Source organism: Phoca vitulina, unplaced genomic scaffold, assembly GCF_004348235.1.
Source record: "Phoca vitulina isolate PV1807 unplaced genomic scaffold, GSC_HSeal_1.0 scaffold13, whole genome shotgun sequence".
Lineage (NCBI taxonomy): Eukaryota > Metazoa > Chordata > Mammalia > Carnivora > Phocidae > Phoca > Phoca vitulina.
In genome coordinates this window covers 21,040,255-21,059,647 of record NW_022589716.1, presented here as the reverse complement: position 1 = coordinate 21,059,647, position 19,393 = coordinate 21,040,255, and the positions used below count along the sequence as shown (strand labels likewise).

The 19,393-nt window shown below is 45.2% G+C and overlaps 1 protein-coding gene across 5 annotated transcripts in view; it reads left to right on the top strand.

Annotated features, from left to right (window-relative positions):
• ADAMTS9 (ADAM metallopeptidase with thrombospondin type 1 motif 9) overlaps nt 1-19,190 on the top strand; it is a 161,562-nt gene extending 142,372 nt beyond the window's left edge. For 3 of the 5 annotated variants that reach the window (XM_032411697.1, XM_032411700.1, XM_032411695.1), the window contains 6 exons: nt 97-229; nt 872-966; nt 1,081-1,175; nt 1,268-1,401; nt 3,381-3,472; nt 8,328-9,117. In XM_032411697.1, the coding sequence (XP_032267588.1) occupies nt 97-229; nt 872-966; nt 1,081-1,175; nt 1,268-1,401; nt 3,381-3,472; nt 8,328-8,642 (864 nt within the window). In that variant the 3' untranslated portion in view covers nt 8,643-9,117. Of the gene's footprint in view, nt 1-96; nt 230-871; nt 967-1,080; nt 1,176-1,267; nt 1,402-3,380; nt 3,473-8,327; nt 9,118-17,092; nt 17,188-19,064 lie in introns of those variants that run through there. The other 2 variants (XM_032411699.1, XM_032411696.1) reach the window with 1 other exon arrangement.
• The last annotated feature ends 203 nt before the right edge of the window (nt 19,191-19,393 follow it).

The following is a 19,393-nucleotide window of genomic DNA, read 5'->3' as shown; positions in this document are numbered from 1 at the left end:
GAAATGACACTCTGGACATGATGTCTCGGGCTGTGAGCTGCTCACCACAGAGCCCACGCTCAGGAGCGGCATCCCTGACTCTGCTCTGCCTTGTAGTGCTCGGTGTCCTGTGGCGTGGGAGTGACACACAGATCTGTGCAATGTTTAACCAACGAGGACCAGCCCAGCCACTTGTGCCCTGCTGATTTGAAGCCGGAAGAGAGGAAAACATGTCACAATATCTATCACTGTAAGTCGGCCCGCAGAAGCCATCTTTCTGCGGCACGGAGAACAGGGTTTCTTGGTTTCTTTGTCTGTTGGCCTACCCTTTGTGGAAATCGAGAATTTATAAGAGAAATAAGGACTGGGGATGTAATGCACAGCATGATGCCTGTAGCGAAAATGGCTTTTGGTACATTTGAAAGTTGCTAAGAGAGTCGACCCTACAGATTCTCATCAAAAGGGAAAAAACATTTTTGTCTTTTTTTTTTTGTATCTCTCTGAAATGATGGGTGTTAACTAAACTGATTGTAATTATTCACGGTGTATGGAGGTCAAGTCATTATGCGATACACCTTAAACCCATAGGGTGCTACATGTCTGTTACCTCTCCGTAAACCTGAAAGAAAAAATAAAGGAAACATTTATCCCCAAAAAGGGAAAGAATTTATTTTAAAGAAATTGCCCCCCTTTTTAAAAGCAAAATAGTGTCACTACATCAAAAACTAATGATGTATTGTATGGTGACTAACATAACATAATAAAATTAAATTAAATTAAAAAAAGAAAAAGAAAAAAAAATAGTGTTAGTGTGAACAGGATATTCACTCCATAGGCGATTGGTGGACTTCTTGAAGCATCACACTCCGTTTTTGCATTTCGTGTTTTCTAGGTGAGTTACCCCAAAACTGCAAGGAGGTAAAGAGACTGAAAAGTACCAGTGAAGATGGTGAATATTTCCTGCTCATCAAAGGAAAGCTCCTGAAGGTGAACGTTGGACTCAGTCATTATTTCTAGAATGATTTGGGAGTGCATGGCGCAGGGTGTCATCGTCTCATTGCTGAGCTGATCTTCATCGGTTATTTCTGGTCTGTCTTTCAGATCTTCTGTGCAGGGATGCAGTCAGACCACCCCAAAGAGTACATTACCCTGGTCCATGGCGACTCAGAGAATTTCTCCGAGGTGTACGGGCACAGGTAGGAGAGCTCAGGCTCAGAAGAGCACAGACACCTGCACATCCCTGGAAATACCTGCCCATCCTTACCAGAACATTCTCTCTGTAATACAGGTTGCACAACCCAACCGAGTGTCCCTACAACGGGAGCCGACGGGATGACTGCCAGTGTCGGAAGGATTACACGGCAGCTGGGTTTTCCAGCTTCCAGAAAATCAGGATAGACTTGACGACAATGCAGATCATCAGTAAGTCCAGTGGAATGTCACAGGGGAGGGAATGTGCTCATGAGTCTCTCCATTCAGCCATCAAGCTGCTTCCTGCTCACTGGCTAGGGACGAGGCTCTGAGATGCCGAGGGGAACAAGATGAGCTGCCTGAGGTCCAGTGACGACAACCCCGGCCCAAGCTGCGTGGGGGTGGGGTTTGCTCCTTTCTGTTCCCTGCTTTCCAGCCAGTCCCTGGAAAGTGCCTAGCACAGGGCGGAGCTCCATCAGACTCGGGATAAGAGAATGAATGGAGGAGGTGAAGGCCTCTAAAGGGTACTACTGCACTGTGGGGTGACAGGGCAGCATCCCCCAAAATAGGACACTGAATCTGAGAACTGAAGGTCAACTAGAGTTGTTGCCGGATTTAGCCATGCACAGAGTATCAGTGTGGGGAAGCAGAAGTTTTTAAGGGAGAAGAAAGAGCAGATACAAACCTCAAAGCTAAGAGACTCGTGTGGAATCACCCGTCGCCCCACAGGGCTCCCCCTTGAAGAGTATACACAGGTGCGGGGCATATGCTTAGTTTTATCTGATTGTTGATTTACGGAAGAAAATTGGTATACAGACTTACCTTTTTTTGGCATATATTTTTAAAGATTTTATTTATTTATTTGATAGAGAGAGAGAGAGAGAGAACACAAGCAGGGGGAGTGGGAGAGGGAGAAGCAGACTCCCCGCCGAGCAGGGAGCCCGATGCGGGGCTCGATCCCAGGACCCTGGGATCATGACTTGAGCCGAAGGCAGACACTTAACCGACTGAGCCACCCAGGCATCCCCAGACTTACCTTTTTAAACTAGCCTCCATGTGAGCTGATTTCATACCCCAGGCCACATCACATTTTTTTTAGGGACATTAATCCTAGGCGTGGTTAAAGACAGCTAAACTATCCAAACATGTTCCCTCAAATGGAGGAAAAACAGAAATCATGAATAATTAATTTTTTCCTCATTAACATGGCTCCCATAATATTGCACTGCTCTCCTCTTGAGATAGATTAAACTTGATTTGTACCAAGATACTTTTTATTGCCTTCAGCCAGCCTGACGCGGGCTCAAGGCAGAGAGTCTGCAGTTTCTTGCTCAGGAAAACACTGCAGCTAAGACCCGGGGCTTCTCTGCTCTGAAGCTGCAAGGACCCCTTTCCCGGCGGGACAGAGAACTCCGATTTCCCTCCCCCTGGAGCGTGGGTAACTGCAGAAAGATTAAGGCCTTTTGCTGTTCCCGAAAGGCTAGGTGAAAGGTAAAAAGCTGCCTTCTGCCTTCTGTTCCACGAGCGACAGCTTTTGGGGGATTCGCACTTGAATTCCCCCTGATCTGTGGTCCCCATTTGTAGGGCTGCTCTCAGGAGCTCCAAAGAGGGTTAAAAACTCAAGCATTGTTTTTATTGGCTTTTTTTTTAAACTACAAGTGAGCCCCAAACTTGAGAAACTGCCATTAATACTTTCAAGATGTGGGTTCTAATTGCTCCACATTTTGGCAATAACAGTGCATAGGCCATGGGAGGACAGATGAAGCCTCAGGGAATAACTCCTAAGTAGCTGGAAATGCTTTTGTGGCTTATTGCCTCCTATCCTTAAGCCTGGGAGGCGGTATTCGGGAGACCCACAACCATCCAAGGACTCTATATTTAATGGAGGTGACTCACATATTTATGTATATGAGAACCGATTCCAAAGTCATCTTAAACCCCCCTTTTGGTTTCCATACCATGAAGAGACTATGCAGATAAAACCCAGGGAACAAGACTCTTGGAACTACAAATATAATGGGGAAAAAGCAAGTGCACATCTGGATCCATTTGCTCACTAATGACACTTTGGATTTTTTTTCCCCCTCTCCTAATCCCTCTTACTCTTTCTCTTGCTACACTCCTTCCCTTCTGCCTCCCTGGGACCAACCTGTCCCTTCTGTGCCTTTTTTGCCCTTCTCTCTCCTCTCCCTTTCTCCGAAACCCCACAGCCACTGACTTACAGTTTGCCAGGACGAGCGAAGGGCACCCCGTCCCTTTTGCCACAGCTGGGGACTGCTACAGTGCCGCCAAGTGCCCACAGGTACGTGCTGGGGGCTCCCCTGACCGAGGACCCACAGCCCACCCTGCCCCCAGGGGACCCTTGGCTGCATCTGTCCCCGGGAACGCACTTAGAACAGCTGTTCTGGAGGGCCATGTGTGCCCACCTGCGTCAGGAGACAGGCTCAGCAATGCTCAGAGCTACCAGTGTAGCAATTCCTAGTGTTTCCCGAGGAGCCGATCAGAGCAAACTTCTGCATTCATCAAAATGCACCTATTATAGTGGTAAAAACTTAGAAGTAAATGAGACGTCGGATGGCAGGGGCTTGCTTAAACAAATCATGATGGTTAATAAGATGAATATTACACAGTCAGTGACATGCTGCTCTGTGTTTCCTGACTGGCTCTTGAAGAAAATAAAAAGCCCTGCTTTGTAGCCTTTGCCAGTTTCCAAGGTGTAAATAGTCTCCTTCCACCCCACCCCCACCCCACCCCAGTAAACTGATTTCAAGCCCGCGATGTTCTGTCACTAAATGGAGCTCACACGCCAGGGTCAGCCATTAAAAATTCTAAACGTTGCATGATACAGAAGAATTCTTATCCCTACTTCATGTGTATAAAACATATCGTGTTCAGACCAAAAGTGCAAGTTTAGCGTCGCCTACTGGATTCCCTCCTCAGCAGAGTCGCTGACCGGCCATGGCCTTGCCGGACTCTACTTCCATGCTTTCTTGCCTCTTTAGGGGCGTGGCAAGCTTTAACTTGCCCTTTGAAACGTGCTGTCATAATAACCAGCCCACTGCCAAATTTGCAAAGCAGGCATCAGTCTTTGCGAGAAGCTTCTGCCCTGAGAAGCGATAAGGAACTTGGTGATCGGTGATCTCGGGCAGGAGAACTTGGCCCCTCGTTCTTGCTCTGGTTCGCATGGGGTCTTCACAAGGCTGTTGCTAAACTCTGGGTCAGGAATTTCCCACTTTGCCGACAGGCCTTCAAAAGTCTGGGGACTACGACTGGGAGATGCATTTGGAATCCCAGGCACTGTCTCCCCAGGATGGATTTACGCCCAACCACAGAGACCATCCAAAGACAAACACATCTGAATTTTCTTTTAGTGAAGTGTTTTCTCAGCCCCCAGCTTCAGAAAGCAATGCTAAACATTTTAGAGAAGTGAAAAGGAAGCTCTCAGGGAGAAAGAAAATAAACAAAGGGCATAATGGTAAAAGGGGGCCTCTCCTCTATTACCCAGGAATTGAAAACTTTTGAAGTGCTGTTTCTTAAAGCAGCTGATGACTTCAAACACCCCATTGGTATGGGTTGCATTTTAACAGCTAATAGATGAGCCCTGTCCTGCCTTTTTCAAAAGTCAGGAGGATTTCCTTGTTTCTCTGTGTGCATCTTTGGGGAAGTTTAAGTAAATGAAAGGTAATTTGCATTAATTTCTTTTAATAATTCAGAGAGAAATGAACTTATTGATTTGCTAAATCCTGCCCCTGAAGCAGTTACTAAATGAGAAAACCCAAAGCCTAGTGAGAAGCTAATTTATATTTTTCCTAGCCCATTCTTCAAACCATATTGGGCACTTTGAGAATTCAATTCCTCAGACATGGATTGAGCACCAGCTACGTGGGTATGAAAGCCGTGAGTGTTGCAGATCAGTTTTCCAGGGAAAGATCTGTGGGAGCACACTTGTGCGAGGTGCTTGGGGACAGACGGTTCCTCCCATGACCTAACGATCGCACAGAAGTCAAAGCAGAGGGGCATTCTGTTTGTGACCTTGCTTCTTCTCCCCCTCCACACTGTTGCTTTGGGGATTTATTTAGCAATAAGAATGGGTCCCCTCCCCCGAGAGCCCCCAACTGAAAATACAGCCAGAATGTGGTTTTTCTCTTCTGATCACCGGGGATGTGGCATTATCATGGTTCATGCTGGTATCGGTGGCATTTATGGAGGGTTTCCTAGATTGTAGACTTTGCCCAGCATTTCTAAGACTGCAGCATGTGATCCCCACAGCAACCGGTGAGAATGCCCCCCGTTTACAGATGAGAAAATGGAGCCACCGAGAGGTTGGGTAGCTTGCCCCAACCCACACAGCTGGTGCTCAGTAGAGGCCCGATTCGATCCCAAGTGTGTCTGAGTGCAAACCCACGCTGGCCAAGGTGTCCGCCTGACACCACGTGCAGACGAGACTTTGCAGCCTTCCCTTTTGTCCCAACAAAGAACAAAACCTCTTTGTCTCAGGCACATCTTTTGCAAATCTCTCTGGATCCTCTAGCATACGCGTAACTCTGAATTACTTTTACTCTCTTACATCAGCAACAGGAGGTAGTAGCTGTCACTCTCAGGCCCTCTACCCCCTGAGGATGAGGGACAAATATGTCCCCCCTGGAGCTAAGAGGATAGTAAGTCTTTACTCCTTGGGCGGCCCTCGACTTAAGGTCGTGCTTATCAGCAGAAAATGGAGGTCCCCCGTGCTGGGGAAGGGGAAAGAGAATGAGGAGGAAGACCTCCTGTTCTGTGAGGTGCATCATGAGGTGCACCCCCTCACTCTGAGAGAGCAGGTCTGCCTAGCCGTGCGTGTGGCGCGTCCTCAGATTCCGGACCCCCCGATCAGCTGGGGGCGTTCTTGGGCTAGAAGCCAGGTCAGCAGCCTGGACCTTCCAAGAACCTTGAGGTCGAAGCCAATCCAGTCTACCTTCTCCTGCAGTGCAGGTGGGGGTTGGGGGGGACTGTCAGCCTGGAAAGCAGGATGGAGTCGGTGGGAAGAGAGGGATCCTGGGCAGTGATGCGGTCTGGACATTATGAACGGTGTGAACACCCGCCTCGGGGCAGGCAGTAGAGTGAGATGAGGAGGTGGCCGGTGGGACAGGGAGGGGATGGTGCAGCTCGGAGAGGCCTGTGTCTGGGGAGGCCGGGCAAGGAGGGCTTTGTGCTTCAGCCCAGCCGCAATCGTGGACGCCTGTTGAGGCTCTTTGACATAACAGCTGCTAACATCTGTAGAGTACTATCATAAAATCATTTCCAAAAATGTATCTAAGATATCACCTACTCTCTGCCAGGTTATGAGTTAGGTGCATTATAGCTTCTATCTAATTCCCTACTAACCCATTTTACAGATGGACTCAGGAAAGTGAAGCCGTTCGCCTGAGGTCACACTGAAAGTAGAGGAGTCTGGATTCTAGGAAAAATCCATCCTCTACACCAGAGTTTCTCAACCTCAGCACTATTGATGTTTTGGGCTGGATCATTCTCTGTTGTGGGAACTGTGCTGTGCCTTGCAGGATATTTGGCAAGATCTCTGATGCTAGTAACACACACACACATACACACACCTGCCAGTTAGGACAACCAAAAATATCTCTAGAACTTGCGAATATCTGGGGGCAAAATTGTCCTCTGTTGAGAGCCATTAACTTAGACCAGACTAATCACTTCTGTGAGTTGGAATCTTATCTGTCCCCATGTTATAGATGTGGAATCTAAGGCCTCAAAGGGGTTTCTAAACTCTGCTAAACTCTGTAAATATGAATGGCACTGGTATGGAGAGGAAACCTACAGAGTACACCTAGTCCCAGATGTCAGAGTGGACGAGCTAGGATGGAATATTTATTAAGAATCTATCAAGTGCTTGATCATGTGTTACAAACCATTACTGATGAAAATAAAGCAATACCAAGGCCCTCCCCTCACTAAGCTTACTGTTCTATTGGAGTCAACAACCAACACAAAACACCTGCTACCAGTATTTCTGAGCATCTACTAGGTACCAGCCATGTCTGCTTGGCTAATTTCACTCAGCCCTCCCTGCAGTACTCTGAGGCAGGTACTGTCATTATCTTCCATTTTACAGATGGACAAACTGAGTTTCTGAGAGACTAAAAAAAAAAATCTGTCCAGGATTTCATGGCGGGGGGGGGGGGCCTGGGGGAGGGAAGAGCCAAATTTTTACATTTAGCTCTGGCTGGCTGAGAGTGTCCACCTCACTGCCCTCCTCCTCCTCCTCCTCCTCGCTTTATTAAAGACTGCTTTGACAAAGTAGGGATTGTGTAAGGTTCGGAGAGGAAGAGAGGAAGCATTCGCTGTGAGCCTTTTGGTGCAGAACATTTTAAATTCTGAAACTGCTCCTTGTGGGGTAGGAAGCCTCAACAGACTATTTCAGGTGCTATACGGAGTCAGTTTGGAAAGCGAGACAGAGACAGAGGGGGAAAGCAAGACAGGAGCTCTGCTGCAGCGGCTCCTTAGAAATAAACCTGGAAACCCTGAGCCCCTGTTTTGAAAAGAACCCGGGAGCGGGTTGGGATCTGGGATCCGGGGCGTGGAAGAGGCGGCCCGGCCGCAGGCCCTGTAGAGCGGGCCGCGCGCGCCCTCTGCTGGCGATCTCGGAGAACGCGCCTCTCCTTTGAAGTCCCGCCCCGCTGTGCTTAGTGCGCAGAGCGCTCAGCGCGGCGGGGAGCGGCAGCCCAGGAAGCTTTGGCAGCGAGATCTTGTTAGAAAAATTACACTGTGACATTTTGTTCCTGAAGGAATCCGATAATTGTGAGCAACATCAGGATTGCTGTGTTAGGGAGGTAAAATGGCGCTGGTTGAGAGCGAAGACTTTGAAGTCAGGAAAATGTGAGTTGGACTCTCACTGTATCCTGCAGAAGTTACTCACCTCCGCTGGGCCTCAGTTTCCCCATCTGTAAAGAGAACCCCTTCATGGTGCTCTTACGAGGATGCATGAGATGATGCATGTAAAGTGCCTACCCCAGATCTCCCCCCCTCCTTCCAGGAAAACCCTCATTAATTAGTTGCGATCATAATTAATTTATGTCTTCCTTTCCAAGGTCCCTTTTATTGTGTGGTCTTTGCTTAGGACATCACGCGGACTAAAAATCTCTTTCCTTGGCCATTTATTACAGGGTCGTTTTACCATCAACCTTTACGGAACCGGCCTCTCTTTAACTGAATCAGCCAGATGGATATCACAAGGGAATTACGCTGTCTCCGACATTAAGAAGTCCCCGGTAAGGTTACCTAGTGGCTTCGGATGGGTTTTGTTTTCTCTTTCCTTCCTTCCATGTTCATCTGTTGTGGCGGTGCTAGAGGAACGAATGTGCTTTCCCACGTCCTCAAACCATTCTGCAAAGTGTCAGGAAGAGAATGTAGGAAATGAATGGAAGGTGAAGCATGTGGAAGTGCGTGTATCAGAAAGAGCCTTGCTTCCCTTCTGGTGACTTCTTCCCTGAGTTGTGAACCTGTGAGCCATCCAAGTAATTAGACGATGCTTAACCGGGAAGCTGAAAGCAGGAGGAAGCCTCTAAGAGAGGGTGTGGTTCAGACACTTCGCAGTTAGCCAACATGAGATTCTTTTTGTGAACTTAAGGAAAAAGATGTTTGTTGGTTGTTTTAAGAAAACTTGAAATATGAAAGAGGCTGGAAGAAAGGGAGAACTTACCAGGTGATGTTTCCGGGGGGTTAGAGAAGCACTCGGGGGTCCCACACTAACCAGCTCTTCATGCTCGGTAGTCTTGCCACTCAGGGTGTGGTCCACATGGAGCACCAGCATCACCTGAGGCTCGTGGCAAGTGCAGTTTCGGGGGCCCCAGAGCTTCTCAGTCAGGATCTGCCGCTGAACAAGGTCGCCAGGTAGATCATCAGCACAGTACAGCTTGAGAAGCACGGGTCTACGCAACTGTTTCTCAGCGCTTTTTCTTAGAACCACCTGAGAAAGCTTAAAATGCATGTGCCCCCGGCCCCAGCCTGATTCTTTGAATGGGAACCTGAGGCAGGGGTAGAATTTTAAACTCCCTGGGCAATTCTCTTGTAGAGCCAGGGCAGAAACTGCTGCCTGTTAACAGCCTTCCCTCAGAACTTCTGAGCACCTGGGACAGGAACCTGACCCGTGGACAAATGGGAAATTGACCAGAGTATGACCCAGGGTCCCAAGTCCTGATTCAGCCAGGACCCCCACCCCGTGTATCAGAAAGAGCCTTGCTTCTGATACACAGAAATGTGGGGAGGAGAGGAGAAAGAAGATGAGAACTGGAGAAGCAGGTATCATTCCAAAGTAGGGTTGCCAGCTCAAATACAGGATGCCCAGGTAAATTGGAATTTGAAATAAACAGGCAACAGTTTTTTGTTTTTTTTTTTACTGTAAGCTTGTCTTAAACATTGCACGGGACGTATTTATTCTAAAAAAATTATTTCTTTGAAATTTACATCTAACTCGGTGTCCTGTATTTTTATTTGCTAAACCTTATCAAAATCAGAATATAAAGAAGAAATTCAAGCTGCTTCCCCCCAGGAAGAAACATCCACTTGTGACTTCTGGGGGAAATCCCAGAGTTTCCCGAGCCCATTTATTTTTTAGCTGCCAGGGTTAAATTTGTCTATGAAAAAAACCATCTTACTCCCTTTTTTCTCTAAGCCAATCAACCACCTCAAATCTGATTCACTAAATGACCGTACTGATTGCTCGTAAATCATTAAATGTTTTCCTTTGCACTGAAAGGAATAAAGAAAACCACAGCCAGCCTCAGGAGGGGCTCAAAATGTACATTTCCAACAATTTCCTGGTGCTGATGCCCCTGGCCTAGGACCACATTTAAGAACCACTGACCTATTAAATCAACCCCAGAACCTTCTTTTCAAAGTTGGACCTTTTAATTTCCCCAAATAACCAGTGTTCCGTGTAATGGAACACAGTTTGCAAAACTGTATAATGTCCTGCTCCCACCATTACCTGCCACCATGTCCCCGAGGGACTGGGGCCTGGTTCCTCTGTGGCACTCAGACCCTGGCTAGTCATCATCCTCTCCTCTCCGGATGGCCCTGCTCTGATTCAGCCTCAACTCATCACTCCTTACTTTTCTTCCCTTTTCTGCGGGAAGCTACAGGGGAAAAGGCACAGTTCTCCAAACCTGGTTGGCAATAAAATGTTTTCCCCAAGCAAAACTGTAGGGAAACTAGTCACATCCAGGATAAAATTGAATCACCAGAACCACTGTCTCATCATCAGGAAGAGAACCGGTAAAAATAAGTCTCATTGTCAGGTTCGCTGGGGGCTCCCCAGGTGTCATGGAAAGACATTTCTCCTATTTGTAACTAATAGAAGTAATTACTTTTATAATTGAAATAGCTACCCTTATTGGGCAAATTACATGCATTCAACCCCATTTTCCCAGCTTTCTCATCAAACCTGGAAAGGGAGTTTGAGAAGGTGGGTGAGGGTAGGCACATGATGTTGCTTTGGGGGAGGGATCCCGGGTCCCAGCCACCAGCAGGCAGCCCCCGGTGCTGAAGCGAAAGCTTCCAGTGGCTGCACAGTACAGAGGTTCAGCTCGCAGACTCTCAAGTAGAGTTGCCTGCTCCCGCACTTACTAGCTCTTGAGCAAGTTATTTAACTTCTTGGGGGGTGGGGTGGGGCGGGGCGTGGTTCCTTCATCCATAAAATGAGGATCGTGGCTGGGTTCCTTTAGGGCATACATGAAATAGGGTCCAAAAGCTGGCTGCATGTCCCTGGCAAACAGCAGGCTCATTTGAGGTGTTAGCTCTTAATGTTAGCACGCTTCCCTGCCCTGAGGCTTGCAGTCAGGTTTTAGAAGCTGGCCAAGGTGACGGAGGAAATAGGCCGGCTTGAGACGGAAAAGTGGAAGGACCGGGGACTGTGGCCTGAGCTGGGGCTGAGTCTGGACCTGGCTGGCACCCTGAGCACCATGGGGGTCCTGTCCCTGCGCCCCCACCCCCACCCCAGCTGGGAATGGGAATGAGGCTGGTGGGACACCTCCTTGGCCCAGGGGTGCTTTAGCTTCCCCAGCTGTGCTCAGGAACTAGTGAGTTTCTACTCTGCTTGTGGGTGAGGGACAGACAGACAGGGGAGCATGACCCAGAAGTGAGATTGGAGAGAACATGTTGAAATACCAAACTCCTCTACCAGTGACATTCCGTGCACCCTCAACTCATGAACCTGCCCTTGGCCCCATCCAGAGGTCCTGTGCAGCTCCACACGCCCATTCTCAGAGCTGCTCTCTGACCCTCTGTCTGGGAGGAGGTTCTGGAACAGTCTTGAGAGCTGAGCAGAGTGAGGGGAGGTTCACTTCCGGCCACATGAGAGAGGTGCCCACCAGTCTCTTTGTTTCTTTGCATGCCTGGGGAAGCTGTGGGGTCAGCAAGGAGCGAGGGGCCTGTGTTTCTGAGGCTTGGCTGCCTGGCCCTAAGCCCTAACCACATTCCTTATGCTGGGAGAAGTGTTGTAGATTGAAGAATTGCTTTGAAATTAAAAATGAATGAACTCTGTATTGTCAGAGAGGAGATGGACTCAATTTATATCTTTTAGCTCAATTACAACCAGTGGAGTTTAGGTAACACGAGATAAAGGTGGGGTGGGGGGCAGGGTGCATGTGTATACATGGAACGGAATCAGTTCTCATTCATCTCCCATGGACTGCCTCTAACCTGCAACTCACTTTGAAAATCAACTATCCACAAGTATAAAAATCATACTATAGGCCAGTAGAGAAAAATTACATTTTATACATGTGCATTTTTTCTTCTATACATTCCTATAGAAGTTTGATGTTTAAATATATTCTTTTTTTTTTTTTAAGATTTTATTTATTTATTAGAGAGAGAGAGAGTGAGAGAGAGCACAAGAGCAGGATGAGGGGCAGAGGGAGAAGCAGACTCCCCCCTGAGCAGGGAGCCCAATGTCGGACTCCATCCCAGGACTCCAGGATCATGACCTGAGCCGAAGGCAGATGCTTAACCGACTGAGCCACCCAGGCTCCCAATGTTTTAAATATATTCTAAATGTTAGGCAATGTATATATTCACATATATGTGACTGTCTAGGGTTATAGTGGGAAATACACACACACACAAACACACACACACACACACACACACACATATTCATATGCATAGATAGATAGATAGATAGATAGATAGATAGATAGATAGATAGATAATCTCCTGTGTTTTATGGGCAGTTCACCATGAGCACACTCCAAAGAAATATAAATAAACACACTTCAATCAAAGATGTGCTGACTCTTCTAAATTACATGAGCCTACTTTCCCTGGTCATATTGACTGAGAAAACCGAAAAAAATAGTGAGAAGTATGAAATATAAACTATTCATAATGGAACAGAGAGTCACTCATTTTAATTATATGTAATAGCTCAAACTAAGCTAACAAAATATTCATTTGAAAGAGATTTTTAGAGGGCTTGCTCTAATGAAGAAATAAAAATGATTTATAATTAGTGTTTCATTGTATGTGAGCGGGTACTTCTAAGATGCTGGAAAATATACCTTTTTCTCTAAAATAGGCACTGTTTCCATGACAGTCATGTTTATGCTAATCATTTTCTTAGTATTTTTTTTCTTTGTACTCTGTAGTAAAAATGATAAGTTTTAGCTCAGACTTTATCTAAATCAAATTAACAGAGTCCCAATTATTAAAATAGCATGAATGTTGCAAAGCCATTATCAGCAACTTTATAACTACCCAGACTTTTCCTCATCTCCATGAGAACAGGCTATAATGGAGATTCACACATAAAAACTACTTTTATGATAATAATAGCTAATATTTTTTGAGCACGTTCATTTGGCCAAGTAGTCTGCTAAGTACTTTATATACATCCTTGCATTTACAGCACACCTCTGAGGGGAGACAAATATTATCCCCATTTTGCAGATGCACCAGGAAACCGAGGCTTAGAGAGGTTATTTAAAAATGCAGTACCAGCCCCAGGCAGTCTGACCCTGGTTCTCTCCACTGCTGGGTCAGGAGAGAGTGTGGATAAAGCATGAGCTTGGTTGAGACAGAAGACATTCCAGCGCATCAGCATTCTCCAGGCCTGCAGACCAGTGCTTCAGCCTGTGGAGAAGGTTCCTAGCTAGAACCTTCTAGAAGGTAGAAGGCTGGAGCTAGCTAGAAGGCTGGTCTGGCATCAGATTCAGTTGGTGGTGTCAGACTAGCTCCAGAATTAATATGATCCCCTAAACGCAGGACCAGTTAGGGTCTTAGAAATCACTTTTCCAACTCAGTATCACTCATAATCAAAGGCAAGCAAATTTTTCAAAGAGAAACTATTTTGTTCTCTTTATTTGTTAAATTGGCAAAGTTTTTTTTCTTTCTTTTTAAATGAGATGATCCATTATTTGCAAGAGACTTTCAGAGTTTGGCCAGAGGAAGCAAATCTTCACACCCTAGACCCAGTTCTGGGAATGTAGCCCAAAGATATCCTGAAATGCAGGCACAAATAAGGTTCATCACAATGTTGTTCCCAATAGTGGAAAATGTGAAACATCTAAGGTGGCAAACATTGTGCAGGAATGGAGGGGTGAAGGGTGGCTAATATGACATGGTAGATTTACACAGTGCAATATGCTGTTACAATTAGACAGGGAGTTCTTTGAAACATGGTCAAGTGTTAGGGGACCAAATTAGCCAAGCAATCTGAATTGCAGGTCCAAAAGAAGAGTGTACATCAGCTTCAGCCTCTCATTCACTCATTTATTCATTCATTGTACAAATGTGTATTTAGTATCACTCTGAGCCATACACTGTTGGGTTCTGGAGACCTTGGAATTGAAAAATACATTGGCCTTACCATCATGGGGCTTACATTGTAGCAGGAAGACAGATGTAAAGAAAGAATTACCCAGTTTTACAGGATGCTGTGTGGCAGGTAACTGGGGAAGGAAGGTATCTGAGAGGAAGTGGCCCCTGGGTTGGGTTCTGAAGAATTTAACAGTCAAAAGGTGGGGTGGTCCAGTGCACAAAGAGGGAGAGGGACACGGAAGAGAGTTCCAATTATAGGGAATGGCATCGTATGTGCAAAGGCCCTCTGTTATAAGGGGCATGTCAGAAGAACAACCCAAAGAAATGCAGAGGTCAGGGGTGGGATAGAGGGAAAGGATGGTATCTGGAGAGTCACAAGATGAATCTGGAGAGGCAGGAAGGGATAGACTGGGAGCCAGCAAACTTCTTCTGTGAAAAACTAAATAATTTATACTTATTTATAAACATTTTAGACTTTGCCAGCCAGGAGGCAAAATCAATAATATTATATATGTGTTTATATGACAAGAGTGGAAAGAAATTTGCACAAAATTTTTATTGATTCAATTTTAAAAATAATAATTGAGTTCAATTTTTTTGTCATACATTTTTACCAATGAGAAGAATGGAATATTCACAGAGAATAATATTTTGCTTAATTAGCTGAATATTTTGCCTAATTCTCTATTATCAAAATTGGTTATAAGTGTTTATTAATGCTGATCAGAGATGAGATTTTCTGATTTTATCTTTATAAACTTTTTTTACACAAACACTGATATAGTCCACAACCATATAATTTTCATTGAGCATATTCATGGCTTGGCAAGCATTTCTAGAATTCTATTAGATTTTTCTCGATACTCGCCCTTCAGCATGTCATTACATTGCAGATTAAGCACTTGCTATTGAAGGCAAGATGGAAACTCCTCAATTGCCTTGTTACGTGGATTTTGAAGTATGATATTTTCTTTGCACTTACATCAAAGTCCAAAAGATGCTGCTGGAATGGCAGCTCAGGCTCAGAAAATATATCATGCCAAAAATTTATGTGGCATGAGCTGTAGCTTCTTGTTTTAACTTTCAGTTGAATGGAAAGTACATAAAGCAGCCTAACATTACTTATGATTGGAGCAATGTTATTGCCATTACAATGATTTTACCACGGTATAAGTTGTGCCTATAAGTAGAAGTCTTGCCTTGAAATTTAAGTTCAGTTCCCTAGGAAATATTGTCAAATCCATAGCAAAAGCTAATGTCCAAAGCCAGTGAGTGTCCAGTGACAGCGATGGAGAGCAGTTCTCATTCAGAAAAATTTTAATCCCAGCCCTGAGCTCAAAAGTTCACAGTAAAACTTTATCATGGCTCAGTTATCAAACTGCTGGGTGGTAGCCTGAGTCAGGGGGTACAGCTTCTATACCCAGGTGATGGATAAGTTCACAATAGCAAAAGATGTTCATCCTTCATACTGCTGGTTCCGTAACACCTGATAGGTTCTTATATTTTCCACAGGGTGCCTACTGAGGGATAATACATGAATAATTATAGGCTTCAAACATCTTACACTTTTTAAAAGATTTTATTTATTTATGTGAGAGAGTGAGGGAGCGCACGCGCGTGCGATAGAAAGGAGCATAGAGGTAGAGTGGGAGGGAGAAGCAGACTTCCCGCTGAGCGGAGCGCCCGACGCAGGGCTCAATCCCAGGACCCCGAGATCATGACCTGAACTGAAGGCAGATGCTTAACTGACTGAACAACCCAGGTGCCCCAACATCTTACATTTTTATGAGCTTTGTAAATTTGGCCAACTAACGCTTTCTCTGCGTCTCCATATTTTTTACACCTGTCAGTTGTCTACACATCTTGGTAGATTCCACTTCAGTTATTCGGCACTAGTGTTTCCTCAACCTCTTTGAAATTTTCTTGCCTGAACTCATTCTACACAGACTCTTCATAGCAGCGAATTCTTGAGTCACTTCAGACTTGGCATCACCTCCTCAAATAAACAACAGAATAATATCGATGTTATCCACCTATCAGTCAAAAAATACCACCCACAATTATTTGCCTTGTGTTTTAATTGATTATTGATGTTGCTTTCAATATCACTAACTTCTCAAGCAGCTGTTCCTACCGAAAGGATAATAGTCTTAAAACAGTGTATTTTCTCTGGACACATTTGTTCAGCTGTTCAATGAAACAAGACTGGGGTACATACACTGTTTTCCCTGCTTGGCTAACACATCAGCCACTTGGAAACTTAGTTTCATTGTTTATTTTTACTCTGTTTCATGATTTATTGTGAGGAGGAAATTGCACGGTGGTGAGATCTTCAGTTGTGAACTTTGAAAATGTATGACCATTGCTTTCCTTGTGAGTTGGGATTGTGTGATGAGGCTGAGGTTGGCAGCATTGGTGTATGCTGTATTCTCCTTGCGTGGCTGTCGTGTCATGACATGAGAAACACAATGCTTTGCCATCTCAGTTTGATAAAAGAAAAGCTCCTATGCCAAGATGCCTTAAAAGAGCAACATTCGAAGTCACTTTTGTTTCCTGGTTCTGACATGATGGTATACGCTGGTAATAAAATAAAGCAAAATGTTATGATAGGGCAATCCGCACAGCATTCCCAACACTGCCAAGTTACACTGGTGTCACCGTGATTTACAGTGTGCTGAGCAGCAGTGTTAAAGCAAAATGAGAACTGTCACCACTACGCATCCTGCTCTGGGAGCCTGAACACAGGCACAGGCATTAAATGAATGAATGAACGGGGCTGTGTTCCAGTAAAACTTTATTATGGATACTGAAATTTGAATTCCCATCATTTTCACATGTCAGGAAATAGCATTCTTGGTTTGCTCCTTCTCAACCATTTAAAAATGTGAACACTATTCTTGATTTATGGGCCGTACAGAAATAGGCGGCAGGCTGCACGGGGCCCACAGAGCCTAGTTTGTCAGCCCCGGTTTTAGGCCACTTGAGGATGTTGGGCTCTGCTTCTGTTCGGAAGGCTTCCCTCCTGGGCATGCAAGGGAGATTTGCCCAAAGCCGGGGCAGCCCTGGGAACACCAGCCAGGTGGGTAGTCTGAGCACGGGCATTTCCTTGCAGGACGGTACCCGAGTCGTAGGAAAATGCGGTGGTTACTGCGGAAAATGTACTCCGTCCTCTGGCACTGGCCTGGAGGTTCGAATTTTATAGTCAAGGTAAGTCAGTCCTGCATTTCTCTCTCTTTCTCTCTCCTGTTCTTTCTGTAAACTCATGACTAGCAAATGGAGGTGGGTCAGTTGCCCCCAGACAGGTTAGTATGAAGCACCTTGAAAGTGATTCAGTACTATTCTACCTTTTTCTCTCCTGCTCATCTGCCCTCACGTGATTGAGGTCGTCTGTGCTCCACACTGGGATGTGAGGTCCCTAGGCTTCTCTGCGTCAGATTCCTCTGTGGTATTCATTCGAGATACTTACCAGATTCCATCTCTAGAGGTCCTTAGGTCTCTGGCACATCTAACAATCTGTATTTTTGATACAGGGAATTCTGATTCAAGTGACCTATGGATTCATGTTTGAGATGCTGCCCAAGAGTATTGCAGTAGTAATATTAATGACATTCGGTGAGCCCTATGTGTCAGGCACCGTGCTGAGCACTCTGCAGGCATTCTTTCCCTGAATCCTCACAATAAAGCCACAAGATGGGGCTGTTATCCTCATTTTACAGATAGAAGCTGAGGCCCACAGAGCGAAGTGGCTCGCTTAAGGTCCCGGTAGATTCCTTTGGCAGAACCCATCAGTGCTCTCCACCAAAGCCAGGGCTCTTGATTAATATGCTGTTCCACACATTTGTGACTCAGTGTCATCCAAGGGCTAGCGTGATCAGTATCACCTGGGAACCTTGTGGGATGCCAACTCTCAGGCCTTACCCTAGACCTACAACCAGAATCTCTATTTTAACAAATCTGCAAGAGAGTCACACAGGGTAAGGTTTGACAGTGCGTGGTCTAACTACCTTATGCTGCCACGTGCTCGCTCTGCTGGGCAGAGGACTGAATTGGTCACTCTCTCTTGTCCCAGTGCCTTCAGCTGCAATGGATAAGTTCAGCCAATTCGATGAGCCTTCTACAACTTACTTCAAGCTTTCAGCAGCCCATTCTCCTGTAGGGCTCTTCAAGATCCTGACATAGGCGTACCTACCTGACATTTATGTATCAGTATTTCACCGTTGCATTAAACATCCATATTCAAAATGATGATCTTAAATTAGGATTGTTTCCATTGCAAGAGGTAACAGGAAAAAAGGGAAATTTACTGCCTTAAGTACCTGAGAAATCCAAGCAGTGGGCTAGCTTCAGGCATAGCTGGATCCAGAGGCTCAAATGGACTCATCAAGACCCTTTCGTACTCCCATCAGAGGGCAAGGCTTGCTTCATTCTCAGGCAGACCATCTCCCCCACTCCATGGTCCCTGGCAGCTCTAGGCTTACATCATTTTTGCAGCTCATGGCCCCAGATAAATGCTCACCTCCAGCATCCATTCTGCACAAGAACTCAGGCTCTCTTTGGTCACATGGGCACTTCTGAACCAATCACAATGTCCAGGAGACTGAGATCATGTACCCGCCTGGAGTTGGGTGATTGACAGCTTCATTTAGAAGAGGAAGAAGGAGTTTATTGGAAAAGAGGAGATGGGATGGAGGCAGGCAAAGTCAGGTATCCACTAGAGAGCCCCATTTTATATGTATTTTACATCTAGTAAAATAGTTTTGTATGTGTTTCTGTGTAGTAAAATTTCTGTGAGTGTATATACATAATATTTACATGTATGTCTAGAAAAAAACTAGAAGGAAATGTACCAATATTTGAAGAGCATTGTCTCACGTGAGAGATTTCAGGCTAGTAGTTTTTTATTTTATTCTTTTTATACTCCCTTGAAATGTTCATGTTTCTTATAGCAAACATATGTCACTTTTAAAATCTAGAGAAAATAGTGTCATTTTTAAAATTCTATATGTAAAAATGTATAGGTTACCTACTTTTGACTTATGTATGGCATTTGAGACAGATGGTTTACATTTCTTATTTATTTTCAGGTGCTCTGAAGAGGAAACCACTATGGGATGGATGAAGGATAGTAATGCAATACCTCCACCTTAAATTTGTGTGTGTGTGTGTGTGTGTGTGTGTGTGAGGACTTGTATGAGTGTGTGTGTGTGTGTACATATGGACATATATACATATACACACACACATATATGTACATATATATATGTACATATACATATATGTGTGTACATACATATACATGTATATGTACATATATATGTGTGTGTGTATATATGTGGAATATCCTAATGATGTAAAGTTTAATATTTATGTTTGAAATTATTTATTGTGATGTAATATTTTTGTACGTAAAATG